The sequence below is a fragment of the Rhinoderma darwinii genome, chromosome 1 (genome assembly GCF_050947455.1).
Source record: "Rhinoderma darwinii isolate aRhiDar2 chromosome 1, aRhiDar2.hap1, whole genome shotgun sequence".
Taxonomy (NCBI): Eukaryota; Metazoa; Chordata; class Amphibia; order Anura; family Rhinodermatidae; genus Rhinoderma; species Rhinoderma darwinii.
Window position 1 is genome coordinate 535,055,154 of NC_134687.1, and position 16,754 is coordinate 535,071,907.

A 16,754-nucleotide genomic window follows, 5' to 3' on the forward strand; every position below is an offset into this window, starting at 1 on the left:
TCAAATTAGCATGTGAATACCCTCAAACTAAAGCTTAGAGTCTGCACTTTAAGCCCATATTGATTATATAACTATATATTCAATATGACTTGGTAAACAGCTAAAATGCCAAAACTTGTCACTGTCCAAATAATTCTGGACCTAACTGTATATGTATATATGTATATATATATATATATATATATATATATACATACATACAGGGGGGATACTGTCATGTCCGTGGCTGTGGGCTGTCAGGTTCACTCTCCTCCTGACGGCCGCAGCCATGGGTCTGGCCCCAGTCTTCTCCTCAGGAGATGCCAGCACTCACTTCCACTCACCTCGGCCGCGTCCCGTAGGGTGCGTGCGCACGCTCGTGCCCGCTCTTAAAGGGGCACCAGACTTTAATGTATAATCAGCCCATGAGTGCCCTGGACTATAAGAGGGGCCCAGCCGATGCCTGAGCGTTGTTTGTCGTATCCTAGTTTGTCTAAGCAAATGGTCTCTCAGTGTTTTCCCGTTCCCAGTGTTCCCTGTTCTTGTATCCTGTATCCCGTGCTATCCTGGTCAAGTGCCATGCTGTGCTGTAGTCGTGCTGTATTCCACGCCTGTTCCGCTACTCCACGCCTGACGTCTACCTGCTGCCTAGTCCCAGCCGAGCCTGCCTTGCTACTGTCCGAGCTGCCACAGGTACCCTACACGAACTATAGACTGTGACCTGCGCCCTGTTGGCCAGCTGCCATACCCCCAAGGCGGTACGGCCCAGTGTGTCCACGAACCCTATGTGACAATAAAACTAAAAATATGTAATGAATACTCAAACTAAGAAATCCATATATCCGCAACCCCCATTTATTGATCTCAATGGAATTTACTTTTTTTAGTCCCAAAATAGGTGGAGGGGAGACCAGATCCTCAGTGTTCAAATTTGAATTCAGACTTACTGCAGTCCATTTTACTATTATAATGGACAAAATATTACCCATTCCCTCCTCAGCTCTGCTATATATACAGATATATATATATATATATATTTATATATATATAATCTGTTATATGGAATATCAACACTACTTGTACACTGTGGTTCGGAGAGCCCACACAGATGTTGTACGGCTACTTACTCCACAATCCAATGTATTCCAAGTGGCCTCAATGTTAAGAACTGTCTGGAAATCCACAGATCATTTGTGATTGTATCAAACTACTCTGCCAAAAGATTTACAGATTTGGCACAGGTAGTGATGATATACCTGTCATGATCTAGGGGTATGTGGACCCACTGGGCCGCTCCACCATAGAGATGAGACAGCTGACCAACTCACAGTCTATGCACAAAGTCTATAGTAGGAGTGTAGCACAAGGGTACCTGGGATAGTCCGGATGGCAGCAAGGGCTCTGGCACAGATGGGTGTGTTGCGCCAGACGTGGCGGATGGTATCCGGGATGACAGGCGATAGCAGACGTGGAGCATTCCAGCAGGCAAGGCAATGTACGATACAGGCTCGAGAGCAAGGCAAAGCATGGGATACAGGAAATAGAAGGCAGGACATGGGAACACTGGGAGCAGGAAAACACTAAGGGACCATTTGGATGACAGACATAGGAAAACTACAACAACACTCTGGCAGGGAGTGGAAGGGCAGAGCTCTTCTTATAGTCCAGGATGGACAGGGGTTAGTTAGGGAACTTTTAACATGTGCGCACGCTGGCCCTTTAAGGCCGAGCGCGTGCGCACACCTTAACAGGAAGAGCAGGGCCGGCCAGCCGTGTGTGCTAGCATCTCCAAAGAGGGAGACGCCGGCAGGAAGTCAATGGACCGTGGTCGCGGGTGTCGCCAGGTAAGGAATGGCGGTGGTCCGCGACCACGGCCATGACAATACGAATAGATTTATTCTATACATATCTTATATTGCTATCTCTTTATTACTGATGGGTATGGTAGGTTACACTAGGAGTTAGTCATTGTCAATGTTGCTAAGAACACCAACCAATGAGCACTAGTGTCAGAATAGGGCACCCTGGGCCCACCAGAAAAAAATATTCTAGGATTCCACTCTACAGCTATATTTAACTTGTGCGTGTCCACTTTTTACTCACAGTTTAAGTCAACTCTTGGGTTATTTGTGCTTTAAGCAAAAGAAAAGTGATAAATCTTAATAGTAAGCAGTCTGAAAAGTCCTCTTCAGATAGGGTTGTCTTCCGCTGAATATTATGGGTCCTGTAGTGACAGGGCATTTTATATTTCAAAGAAGTAGTAGGACAACAGCACACGTCTTCAAATCATCAAAGTGGTTTTATTGTCAAGACATCCACAAACGACAGGCAACGTTTCGACCCATAGTGAGTGAGGGGTCTTTGTCAAGCCTAACATCATGTCTAAAAACATCGTTATAAATAGGTGAATACAAATGATCACATGGTCCATTCCAACCAGTGAAAATCGTGAACCTGGTCTCCCAGGTGAAGCATACATTAGTTTTAATGACACTCTTCAAATAGTTATATAATCCTCAAAAAAGTGTAAAAATGCAACATATAGTACATCTTCAATACATCGTCAACAACAATATATCAATCACTGTTGTTGTAATGGAAAAATGAAGGAGGGAAGTTCACCACACTCCAGGTTCCAGTTACGATCCTAGAGCGCTACTGCGCATGCTCCGCAATCAGTCGTCTCTGCTGCACAAATAGAAACCAGCATTTTGATCAAAAAAGAATCACAATCGGATATACGTAGATACAATAATATCCTCAATCATGACAAGAATCCATCGGACTATAGCTATATTTCTATGCAATTTGAGGCAAACTCAATTCGGTTGTTATGGACGCCTTCACTGTGTGATGATAAGTAACATGTGCATAGGTCTCCGAAGAGTCAGAAAAAGGGGGGAAGAGGTCAGGTTATTACTGCTTCATAATATAGATCACAAAGTGATACTATCATCAATTAATTTATTGTGTTAAATCGCCTACATAAATTAGATCACCGAAGTGATCAAAAAAACTTTTTGGGGAATGCTCGTAATATCTGTCCGACGAATTACAACGGACAATTATACCGCAAAAGAAACACAAGATTATAGAATGATGATCAAACATCATCTATGCCCTCCCTATTAGGATCCCTCTAACTTCAAAATCAATGCACAAAAACTCCCGATGGATGCACATGTTACTTATCATCACACAGTGAAGGCGTCCATAACAACCGAATTGAGTTTGCCTCAAATTGCATAGAAATATAGCTATAGTCCGATGGATTCTTGTCATGATTGAGGATATTATTGTATCTACGTATATCCGATTGTGATTCTTTTTTGATCAAAATGCTGGTTTCTATTTGTGCAGCAGAGACGACTGATTGCTGAGCATGCGCAGTAGCGCTCTAGGATCGTAACTGGAACCTGGAGTGTGGTGAACTTCCCTCCTTCATTTTTCCATTACAACAACAGTGATTGATATATTGTTGTTGACGATGTATTGAAGATGTACTATATGTTGCATTTTTACACTTTTTTGAGGATTATATAACTATTTGAAGAGTGTCATTAAGACTAATGTATGCTTCACCTGGGAGACTGGGTTCACGATTTTCACTGGTTGGAATGGACCATGTGATCATTTGTATTCACCTATTTATAACGATGTTTTTAGACATGATGTTAGGCTTGACAAAGACCCCTCACTCACTATGGGTCGAAACGTTGCCTGTCGTTTGTGGATGTCTTGACAATAAAACCACTTTGATGATTTGAAGACGTGTGCTGTTGTCCTACTACTTCTTTGAAATTTACATCGTGCCGGAGTGGGTTTGCCTGGCTTGACAGCGTGCACCGCATCATTCTCGGGATTAGTGCTGCTTCAAAAATCCTTTTTTTCAGGGCATTTTATATTGTCACAACCTGGGATCCACTGGGTTTTCTTTTTGGTGGGTCAGTCTGATTCTGGCAAGTACTGCTTAAACCGTTGTGAATGACATCTGTTGATACATTTCTCAGTCATATAAAAAATTAAGGACACCCCATATCACATAAATCTATCTATCTATCTATCTATCTATCTATCTATCTATCTATCTATCTATCTATCTATCTATCTATCTATCTATCTATCTATCTATCTATCTATCTATCTAAAAAGTGATGTAAATAAACAAACAACAATAATACATTGACTTGAAAAAATACACTCATATGCCAATTACTGAAAAACATACATACTCTACAACCGGATATTCTCCCCTTTGGCAGAAACGATCTACAACACATTTGACTAGGGGAATTTGTTCCCAGCTGTGCAATGTTTCAGGTTTCTTGCATACACAGTCCATTTCAAATCTCCTCAGGCTTTGATTTTGCCACTCAAGAACCCTCCTTTTTTTTTTTTTTAAGCCAATCCTTTGTGGATTTACTTCTATGTTTAGGGTCATTGTCAACTTAGCTTTAAACTTCTGGCCGAGGGTCTTGAATTATCCTCAAGCACCTAGGACATCACTATAGGGAGTGCGGAGGTAGCAGTCACACCCAGGCCCTAGGGCCTGAGGTGGCCAACAGCCACTCTGCCACATAAGAGAAAACTAGTGTTCATTATCCTTTCTTATGACTGTTATTGAGAATATTTGGACATTCATGAGTTAAGGGGGGTTTTACACTGGACGAATATCGGGCAGACGAGCGTTCGTTGCCGATAATTGCCCTGTGTAAACAGGGGAATGATCAGCAGATGAACAAGCAAACGCTCGATCATCAGCTGGTCATATTGTTTTAAAAAAGTTAAATATTATAGTTGTCATCAGCACGTCTCCCTGTGTAAACAGGGAGACGCGCTGCCGACATGATAATAATGTATGGGGACGAACGATCGAGTAACGACCGCTCGTCCCCATCCATAGCTCCGTGTGACTGGAGCAAACGAGCGCCGATCAACGATGTCTCGTTGATCGGCGCTCGCTGCTCTGGCCACTTATCGGCCGGTGTAAAAGGGCCTTTAGTTAGCACCAGGAATTCATGTGCTAATGTTGACTGTCCTGGGTATTCACACATGCCATAATCATAATACAAGTACTGTCAGAACCAGCTAACCTACTAGTTGATGGTTTCCCTAAACCAATATATTTTTCTACACATCATTGAGAAAAATTAAACTAAACATTTAATTAAAGTGAACAAACTAATAATACAATATATATTTTGCATTTCTTGTCTAGATAGCTACAGTGGAAGGCTGGGTTCACATATATAAGTTGTGTGCGGACAGTTTTTTTTATGCCTGAGCAAGGCACAATGGATGACAAAGTTGTACACCTTATGCACTGGCCCGCCATTCTTAGTCAGACAGAGAGTCGTTTCTCTATCCAGCTCAGGGAGATGTCCAGCATCATAACATATGCCATAGACAACACTGTTTCCATTGGAAACTATAGTATCAGTTTTGGCATTAGTTTCCCTCAGTCGTTTTTGTACTACGCTGGAGGGATTTATGATGGGGGGCTGGACATACAGTATGTGAAGGGAGCCTTAGTCAGCAGGTAAAATGCAAATATTACTATACACTATAAGGGTGAGTTCACACAGATTTTTTTGCAGGAGGAAAATCTGCCTCGAAATTCAGTTTTGAATTTAGAGGCAGATTTTCCTCTGCCTGCACGGCGATTTTCGCTGCGTTTTTCGCCCGCGGCCATTGAGCGCCACGGGCATAAAACGTAGCGAAATACGGTTTCTCTGCCTCCCATTGATGTCAATGGGAGGTCAGAGGCGAAAACGCCCGAAGATAATAAGAGGCATTTTCGGCGGTTTTTTGGCGCGTTTTGCAGTGCGGTTTCCACATAAAAAAACTCAGTGTGAACACCCCCTTATGATCGTGTACTGTTCCCTATGACCTTATAGGAAACATTTATAAAACCCAGCACAAATAAAAAGGACGAGTGTTACCTACTGTATAGCAAATAATTTTTCTACATCTGGTTGAAAAAAATGGGACGTGTTTTCAGATTCGGTTTTTACGTTTTGTATGCCCTTTTTGTATACTTTAAGAAATTATGTGCTTTATTTTGTGGTTAACACTGTATGGATTTAAAACACTTTTATATCTTTATGGCAAATTTGCATCTTATTTATATTCACCTTTATATGCAACACAGTCTAGAAATGTGTGAAACTCGTGAATGTAAATAGCGCAGGTTGCGCTGTAAAAAAAAAAACAGAACCTCTGAAGAAAAGCTACTGCGGACAACATAAAAGAAAGCAAAGGAAGTTGTGTATGAAAAATAGTATGACAGATTAAATCTCTAGTTGTTGTCCATATCACCATAGTTTTATTTGTTGCAGGTTTGCGCAATCTGAAGAACATATTTATAGGGATTGGAGCTAAATGATCAAATTTTGGCTGCCTGTAGCCGCCACTAGGGGGAGCTTATTGCCTATAGATTTAAACAAGCTTTTATTGAACTCAATAATAAATCTGCCTTTAGTAAGTAAGCTTCTAAACTTGTGACATATGCTCTAAGAAAAACAAACACTCACTGAGTGGCCTATTGTCCCTGTTGGGGGTAATTGCAAGAATTTCTATGTACATTGAGTATTACTGCTCACACTTGGAGAACTAAAAGAGAGAGATGCTCAATTTACATAGATGGGGGCTATTTTAGATGTTTCCTGATATATTGCGGTATGTTCGTCTATTTTTTAATAAAACACATTGAAACCATTAGACATTTATTACATCATTTGACGATTCAGTTTTAAAGTGAATATTTCTTTAGTATATACTTGCTAATTAATATTCTCTTATTTCCCTGTCTATATCCTTTTCCCAAAAAGCAATGTCAATGATATCCACTCCGTCCTTGAAGTGACAGTATATGATGAAGATCGAGACCGAAGTGCTGACTTTCTGGGCAAAGTTGCTATCCCCTTGCTGTCTGTAAGTCTCATTCACCTGCCATACATCTCAATGTTTCTCTCAATCCATGAGGAAAAAATGAAAATTTCTGTTATATGTCAGTCAATTTTCAACTGAGATATTAAATATCTCACACAAACGCAGACAAAAAGAAAAAAAAATAATAAATAGAATTTAACACCCTCGGTCCACGACCATGTTGAATCCCACGGTAGTTAATTTCTCCTGACAGGCTCGGTGCCGGTAATGAACAGGTACTTGTCAGAATTGCCACAGTTGTTTTGGACTCCTTGTCAGTTTCAGCAGCTGAGGGTCAAAGGTGGCCGGGGGAGTGTATTCTGTAGAGACCATGAGACAGACGGCTGTCATGTCTTTCTTCCCACAGATTCAAAATGGTGAACAGAAAGCCTACATCTTGAAAAACAAGCAGCTGACAGGGCCAACAAAGGGGGTCATCTATCTTGAAATAGATGTGATTTTTAATGCTGTAAGTCTTAACTTTGCCTTTCTTCTTGCTGCTAAAAAGCTCCGTTTCTTGAATGCCTTTGTTCCATATATATAAAGTGTATGAATGTTAGACTTAGACGTTTTATTTTAACCTCCCCGCAAGTGAAGACAAGCGACACAGCCGCAGCGTAGCGCACCCTCCCCACCAATTTTAATTCATCTGTTGTTGCTAGCAGTGACATTGCTCCTGTTAAGTATGCATGGAGTTACCCTCCCTTGGTATTATACATTTATGCCCTTTATACGGTTTGCTTTTGTGAATTTTCAATCAGGGTGCATGTGTCGGTCACAGATTACAATTAAGCTCGAAAACTGATCATTTGTGCGAGTTGTCTTATCGCAAATATGTATTATTATGTGCAGGTAAAAGCCAGCCTGGCTACGCTTATACCAAAAGAACAGAAATATGTTGAGGAAGAACCGAGACTTTCTAAACAGGTAACTAAGCCGCTGCCATTGACAAGTTACTGGTGTCGTAATGCTTGATATTCAAGCATTCCATAAGAAGATCATACTGATAAAAGATGAAGGATGTAGCAGAGCTGAACCTGTCATTAAACGCTTTGACGCTGCATTGTTTATTCATCTTAATTACTCTTTGAGTTAAGATAACGTAATGTATTTATATGCTGTCCTATGAATAACCACAAATGACATCATGATATCACATAGAGCTGTACCAAATGACAAAATCAGCTCTGCTTCATTTGTATACGCAATTGGAATTAAATATATATATATATATATATATATATATATATATATATATAAAACTACATATATGTATATATAAATACACACACATATATATATATATATATATATATATATACACATATATATGTATGTATATATATAAATTATTTTTATGTAGATTTTTTATATATAACTAAGAAAATGTTTCTAGGTATCTACGTTTAATCACAATTTTTAGATATAGGGAGCGTTTCTGAATAGAATGTATCTCTAACATGAATCTTGCTTAGCACTGATTCCTTTAATAAGGTTACTCTTTGCATATGTTGTGTGAAAATATAATAACAATAAGAGTGAAATAGAGCTATACACAGGGGAACAGGGCTCCTCGACACCATCCTGACAATGTACCTCAATCATAACTTAAATTATGCTTGTCTCAGACTGCGTAAATAACAGAATTGTATGGAACCATCTGATGCTTGGGGGCTGGGAGGTTGTCATAAGGACAAATATTCTCATGGGAAGACCAGGTTTAGAATAACCAGGATGATCTCATGGTGAAAACGAAATTGCATAAAGGCATATTCAGATATTTGGTCTTAATTCTCTTAGAAGTTGCAATCTGTCGGTGACAGAATGCAGTTGAGGGTATGAAGTATGGACTGGTAATCCTGCCTCATCTATTATAGTGATGATATTATCTTATTCACTTCCTTTGCAGGTAGAATAGTGAAACATAACATGCTAATGCAGAAGTTTGTCATCCTTTATTTGACCCAGATTGCTATTTAGCTCTATTGTCGATAATGATGTACTTTGTGTTAATTATACTTAATATTTTTATTATATGGTACTTCATTTACATTTCGGTGATAACATTTTAAGACAAGGGCATGGAGAGTAGCAAGAGTCGGTCAAAGAGTGAATATTAAATTAAAGATCTGGAATGGATGACTTGTTAGTGTGGCATATTCAGGGATTTTACTAAACTAGTTTGGAAATATAGAATCAAGGCTGAACAGAGACAGAGATTTTTTTCCTGTTCTGACCATCAATATATTTTTTCATTATTGATGATCCTTCTAAATCAGTGGTTCCCAAATGTTTCCAAGCCAGGGAACCAGGCAGAGACTCCACTAAGGTATCCGACACTGTTGTCCATAGGAATGACACATCACCAGAGTGCTGTAGCTGTGTCGCTCATAGTGACATAGTGGAGGAAGAAAATGGTGATTATCGGCAGGGAGCGGTGGTGCTGCGACACAGTGGGGCATATTCTAATACTTGCAAAGCACAAAAAATTACTAAAAGGTTGGCCCTGTGGTGAATATATAAACATTAATCAGGAGTCCACCATTAGCGGGAATCAGTCCATGGAGACTCCGCCATAGACACCTACTTTTGAAATAACTGTTCTAAACCATGGAATTAATGTATACAGTGAAGGAAATAAGTATTTGATCCCTTGCTGATTTTGTAAGTTTGCCCACTGTCAAAGACATGAACAGTCTAGAATTTTTAGGCTAGGTTAATTTTACCAGTGAGATTTACCATAGATTATATTTTAAAAAAAAACAGAAAATCACATTGTCAAAATTATATATATTTATTTGCATTGTGCACAGAGAAATAAGTATTAATGTTATTATCGACTGATGCAGATAAAGCATTTGACAGGGTGGATTAGATCTTCATATACCTCAGATTATACCATATTGGCCTGGGTCCAACTATCAGCCATTGGATAGGGAGTTTATACAGATGTAGCTGTCTTTACCTTGACTATTAACACATTAAATAAACAATAGCTAGATCTCTTATCTTGACTTTTTCAATGACTTTTCAATGGCTTTTGTTGTGTGATATCACGCTGCAGCAAGTTATAAGAATCAAGTTAAAGATGGCTACATCTGTATTTCATGCAAGAAGCAGCCGTTGAAATCAATGAAGCACTTTCTGCTCTTTTCCCAATCTCAAACGGCATCAGGCAGGGTTGCCCACTCTCTCCCTTAAATATTTATTCTTATCCTGGAGCCTTTTCTTTGCCATGTCCGGATGAATCTCAATATTTGAGGTCTTCAGCTGTCAGATATGCATTAAAAAAATTGAGGCATATACTGAAAACTTACTTTTCTTTCTTACGGATTCGGTCATCTCCCTCTGAAACCGAATGTCTGAAATGCAAGATTAATCACACCTATCTAAATTTTCGAAAAAACCCATGTCCTAAACATTTAACTCCCGACAACACTAGTCTCCGAATTAGCGACCTCTTTTCCCTTTAAGCGGTCTTCTAGTTTATTTAAATATCTTGGCGCCCTTATTCCCAACGATCTCTCTCCAAGTATTCTTGCTCAACTTCCCACCACTCCTACAGACTATTAAATCTGACTTAACCCATTGGTCTTCAGGCACATTCACTCGGTTTGGAAGGTATAATATAGTAAATATGTACCTCCTACCAAATTTTCTTTAACTCTTTTAGGCTCTATCTTTGACAATTGCCTCATTCCTTTGGCCTGGAAAATCAGCCAGTTTAGCTTACGTCCTCCTCTCCAGACCCAAAGACAAAGGAGGAGTAGGCCTACCAGATGTTGCCCTGTACTGTACAGCCTCTCATCTCACCCGTATTGTGGACTGGTTCTGCCACTCGAAGCAAAAACAATAGGTATCCCTGGAACAAAACATCTGTGATATCTCTTGTCCCGCCCCAGACACTCAAACACCAGACTATAGGCACTACTGTGCTACTTGCCCGGGGCTTTTTTCCTCACGACTCTATGTCCTCCCTAACCCCTCCTCTTTGTTTCCAATTCCTTGGTGGTAGCTCCTTCCCTTCAGGGGTCATGGACGTTATGTTTAGGAAGTGGACAGCCCTGATCCTCTTGGCAATCTGGATGACAACCAACGGCTCTCCTTTTAGGTTTTATCAGCTGTTTCAGACCCTTGTGGACTTGGACTTCTAGAGGGTATGTCAACTTCGTGACTTCCCATAATCCCTTCTCCCTTCCTGATATTTTTCTCGTGCCCGAACTCCGTTTAAACTTCTTTGGCCTTGTGAGACATAGTCTCTCCCAAATTCCTTCTTCGCTCTCCCCCTGACCAGGCTTCCCCCACATTTCTTGGCGAGTGGCAGACTGATCTAGAGATCATATTCTCACCCGAAAGTATGACCGCTTTTTCCTCTTTACCCATAAATCCTTTCTTTCCAGAAGGAGAAAGAGACAGGTTACAAGTAGCTATTCTGGTGGTACAGAGTCCCCTCCCGGCTTCACCAGAAGCTCCATTTAGTCTCTTCTCTGTGCCGGAAGTTGTTTCCTGGATACAGGCAATATTTTGCACGTCTTTTGGGATTGGCAAGTATTATTCAGCTTTTGGGAGGAGGTTTGGCAGATTATCTCTAAATTGACTGACTTCACTCTCCCTTGTTCTTCTGCCCTCTTCCTGTTCACCTCAGTGGCATTCTGGTGAAGATATATCACCGCTCTGTCATCTGGCACCTCATTAACACCTCTCAAGTCTGCATTCCTACCCTGTGGTGACAGTCAGATTATCCTCCAGTATGTCTATAGTTATTTAAGGTCCATGAGATTATGCTTCTCACTGCTAATTTGCATCACACAAATAACACATTTACTAAAACATGATTCTACAGGACCTGTTTTATGGCAATGAATGAATATAAGTCCATTATTTTGTCCTGATGGTTTCTCTCTGTCTGATCCTGATTCGTTTGGTTTAAACCCCTGTGAACTGTGCTGGTTCCTATGCTTCTGCATTCCCTTTTTTCTCTCTCCTTTCTCTCTTCTTTTTCCTCACCTTCTTTCTCTCTCCTTTACTATTCTTTTCCTCACCTTTCTTTCCACTTACGGGTCATTTATACACATTTTGCAAAGTCCAGAGATTTTGTGGCTGTTACATTGCACACACCCCCTTCAAGAGCTTTGCTCAAACTTGAGATTATTATGTTAAACCTTGTAAAACCTTAAATAAAGAATGCTGAAAACTGAATTGGATTTATGCCTCGGACAAAAAGGTTCTAACCATAAGTACTTTTAAATACTGGAAACAATTGTCCAGGGGTGCAGATGGAAGCTGGGATACTGCTGGGGCACATGCCCTGGGTTCCCTATGTTGGGGAACCAATAATCTACTCTGCCTTAGCTTAATAGCTTAGTCGACTCCGCTATTGATTCTGTCGATAAAACGGAAACCTGCCGGAATGGTGACGAACGGAAACCATTAGCGATGTTTCCATCACCATTTATATCAATGGTGACTGAAACGGAAGCTGTGGTTTCAGTTTCACTTTCCGTTGCGGAGTTCACCCGACGGAAACCTCCAACGGAACCCCGGAACGGAAAGCCAACGCTGATGTGGACAGGCCCTAACTGAGTACTCATTATAGAACAGTTACGTAATTCATTAAAACATAGAAAGAATATGGAAAAGCTATAAATTAGCTACAGCAAACAGTTCTCAAAAATTGAGAAACCAGGCAAGGTGGGTACTAGTGAAGAGGTCTAACAAGAGACTCATGACAAATTTAAAGGAGTTAAAAGATTCTGTGGCTTAGATGTGAGGGACTGTACACAAAACTGCTACCTGAGTGCTTCATTGGTGCCACCTTTATAGAAATGGCACAGAGAAAAACTCATGTGACATCCTCCTAACCACTGTTTTTCAAAACAGACAAAAAAAAAATCAAGTGAAGAAGTTCTATTAATGAGACCAAAACGAAACTTTTTTATTCTCATCAAAAAATGCCATGTTTGGCATAAGCCAAACATTGCACACTACCAACAACACAGTAAATTCCCTTTCTCAAGTACGCACGTAGAACTTTTTGGGTGATTGTAAACACCAGAGTATTTTATAGGAAATTCACACAAGAAATCCATACAGAAGTTGGATTCGGGCCTCAGTACTAAGTCGTGGATTGTATTATATTAGCAGCCAATAACAGTGAGTAGGACCAATAGAACTTTTCCCTTACCAGCTCTTGTCCAAAGCTAAAGGAGGTGCAGAGGTAGCAGTTGCACCCATGCCCTGGTGCCTGAAGTAAACCCATAAGTCCCTCTGCCACATAAGAAGACACCAGTATTACAAATGGCACTTAATACGTAGGTGAGGACCCGGTTACAGATTTTGCACTGGAGCCCAGGAGCTTTAGGCTACGCTATTGGGCCTGGTGTTAGACAAACATCATCTTTTGAGTAGATTTCTCTTTTAAAACAAATCATTGTGCATTAGGAAAGATATTATGAAAAATGTATTGTGGAAAACCTGCAAAGATTTATATTCTAGAGTCCTAGAAAGGAAGTATTTAGAGATTGTACTTTATATATGCAATAAGTGTCACCACTTTTTTGTGTATTTTTTGAGGTATGAGTTGATTCAAATTAATATGCTTATTAGTCTGGACTCTCATTAAATTCCTCCCACAGCTCAGGACCATTAGAGCTGACTCCTGGCTTGAACGCTAGACCCACTTAATAGGATCTTCTGGAACAAGCATCTATTACTACAATAATGATAATAGCATTAGCCACATGACTTTTTCAAAAAAAATTGTTGAGCATTGACATCCTCTCTAACATTTGCAGGGTAGTGATATCAGACCTATTGTTATATGTTTTAAGAGCCATGATGTTACATGTGTCACATGTGTAATTTCCAAAATATAAAGGACATAAGATGTTAAAGGTTTTTCACATCTGTGTCATATATCAAATATTGTACTCCATGCTGCAAAATAATATTGTTATCAGTATTCTGTGCGTGGACTTGAGACTCAGCACTGCCTCCTAATATTTTTATATCATAGTACAAATTTCAATATGATATCCCCAATACATTTATGAATTTCTAATATATTATTTACTTTTATGCTTATTAATTGTTTATTTCTCACTTTCAATGTTAAAAGCCTTTGTACAAAAATGTATAGAAATATTTGTACAATTTTGGAAAATGTCTTAATATATTTTCACCTCGGTTTACAAAAGTATTATTTGCACATTTTTAACATGTATTTCTCTTAAAAACCTAGTCCCTGAATTTCAGCATGATAGTTGTCAGCAGAATATAACTTTTTCTAATCCATAAATTGTCATCATCGTCCCCTCAATGGTGCTCTAGACGACCGCCTACCCCTTCTACCACCTCTGCCAATATACATGAGTTTTACATCTGTTTAGCCCAGATCCACTTATAGATCCCAAAAAATGTTTAGACCTGCAAGATGACAAATCCAAAAAAAGGCAGTGAAAAGCGGATGCAAACTTTTATCAATTGAGCCAGTTGTTTTGAAAAAATAAAATTAAAAATTTAGTATAAAATGTGGATCCGACCATAAAACACCACTGTCATGAGACAGTGACGCTTATATTTAAGGCATTTATAATCTACCCATGAAGGGTTAAACAGCGAGCAATCAACACACTGCTTTGTGTCCGCAGTGTGTTTTAAAGCGCCATTGTCTCATGACGGTGGCACTTTCAATGTTTGCTATAAAGGATTAGAGCCTCCTGAACACTTGTGCTGATTTCCGTGTTTGTTAGCCAACAAAAACATCACATCTTTAGTACACCACTAGGGTAATTTATTCCACTATTAAGCTACATGCTTTTGCTTTCCATCCACTGAATTTTTGTTTTAATATAGTTGCTGAGAAGTTATAAAAGATCGCTTGTATTTTTCCCTCTCATGTAAATGCCCCTTCGCGTTACTGCGCATATTTATGGGTACACTTACATGCCTTGTCCTATATCACAGTTACACTTTTATTGCAGCATTTGTGTTTTTGTCTTTGCTCTAACTGTCACATTTTACTCCATATCCTCTCGTGCTGCATTACTCGCACAGCATGCCGTCACATACCAAATTGCTTTCCCTGCATGTTCATCAGCATTAATAAGATTTGCAACAGAGAGATATTGCTAATATATTAATTATAAATGCTTTTCTGCTTTATGACATTGAAAACATTATAAAATACACTCTTCTTGTCTTAACTGTTTGCAACACATATAATAGTCGTGCTTTATTAGATTTTCTGATGTGGATTAGAGATATATTTCTGCTGTTTACATAGAATACAAAAAAACTCCCTAAAACTAAGCTTACCTTAAAATGGACCTCAATTTATCAGCATCTGTATCTGCTATTACACTTAAAAAAAAAAATATGTGCTATTATAAAATGCCTATTAATAACATTTCTTTATGTTTGTAACTTATATTTAAAAATGCACATTTTTTTTTAGAAAAAGTAATCGGGTCTTTTACATTAGATGCGCCAATCTTTTACCAATCTAATATACACCTAGCGCTAATGTACAATACTACTCTATTTCGACTTATCTGAATTCCGTCGTCTAGTTCAAGCACATGTCCTCTTAACAGAGTCCAGGACTGGGAGCCATCTATTAAAGTACCCCATAAGAGAAAAAGCCACAGAGCCCCAATAACAGTGACATTCACAGTGCCGCTATAATAAAGGCAGACACGGTGTACATAGGTGCCATTCAAAGAAGTCCCCTAAGAGACCCTATAAGTTTCATCTACCCATCCCCCAAATAGCAGCACATTGTCAGTGTCAGAACCAGTGCCCCCTCTTACAGAGCAGGGGCAGCATTTTACTTATTTCTTCCACACTCCTGTTCTGTTTGTCATGGGTAAGCTTGAAGCCCAAGATTATTGAAGAAAGTGCTTAAAGAGCACGGAACTGAAGTTGTACAGACCAGTCAAAACAAGTAATGTAACTCACAAATAGGTACACTTTGGGGGTCTGATATTTTTGGGGTAACAGTGAGATATTTGAAATTCTCTGCAGTTCTTCTTGCTGCTGTTAAGATATTTTATTAGGGTATTTCTGCTAATCTATGCAATGCGATTTTATTTGGCCAGTACCATAGTAGACAATTACAACTGATGATGCTACTATTTCCGATTACGGTTTCCCACCAATACAAACAGTCAGAGTTGAAGCAAGGCTGTCCTTCACCCGGGTAAAAGATCTACTTTGCTGCCCTAGCTCTGTATCTAAAAACCTGTCAAATGCTGAGTGGCTTTTGGGCACCATTTAGCAAACATCACCCGTTTACTTGCCCTGACAGCCCCCCCCCCCTATAGCTATGCCGCTGCAGAGAGCTAAGCAGTAGTTGGGAACTGCCCCCCCCCCCAGACTATACCAACACCTGATACTGTACGTCAGCAGAGTCTAGCTAATAGAGCAGGTGGGCAGACTCATGTGATGTCTATTACAGGAATATGCATGCTTTTTCTTTCCAACCATACACCGTGCAGGAGAGAGACGCTGGTGTGCCCCTGCTTTATTTACTTCCCATTGCTTATATAGCCGAAACATATTCTACAGTTATCACATCTGTCTCTGCACTAAATAGAGCTCACAATCTATTATATCTCTCACATACCTATGCCACTTTTATAGAAAGCCAATTGACCTATCAGTATGTTTTTGGATTTATCAGTACGCCCATGCAGCTGTTTCCTTGGTCAAATTTGAACCCAGGACCCCAGTGCTGCAAGGAAACAGTGCTAACCACTGAGCCAACATGCTGCCTTTTTTGCCTGTTGTAGTAAGAGGTAGAATTGGCACTGCTCTATATATTATTCGAAGCACTAAAATGTCCT

The 16,754-nt window shown here is 39.7% G+C and overlaps 1 protein-coding gene across 2 annotated transcripts in view; it reads left to right on the forward strand.

Annotated features, from left to right (window-relative positions):
• Positions 1-16,754, forward strand: part of MCTP1 (multiple C2 and transmembrane domain containing 1) — an 857,273-nt gene that overhangs the window by 535,137 nt on the left and 305,382 nt on the right. For both annotated transcript variants that reach the window (XM_075837154.1, XM_075837162.1), the window contains exons 13-15: positions 6,810-6,912; positions 7,277-7,378; positions 7,762-7,836. In XM_075837154.1, coding sequence (XP_075693269.1) covers positions 6,810-6,912; positions 7,277-7,378; positions 7,762-7,836 — 280 coding nt within the window. The remainder of the gene's footprint in view (positions 1-6,809; positions 6,913-7,276; positions 7,379-7,761; positions 7,837-16,754) is intronic.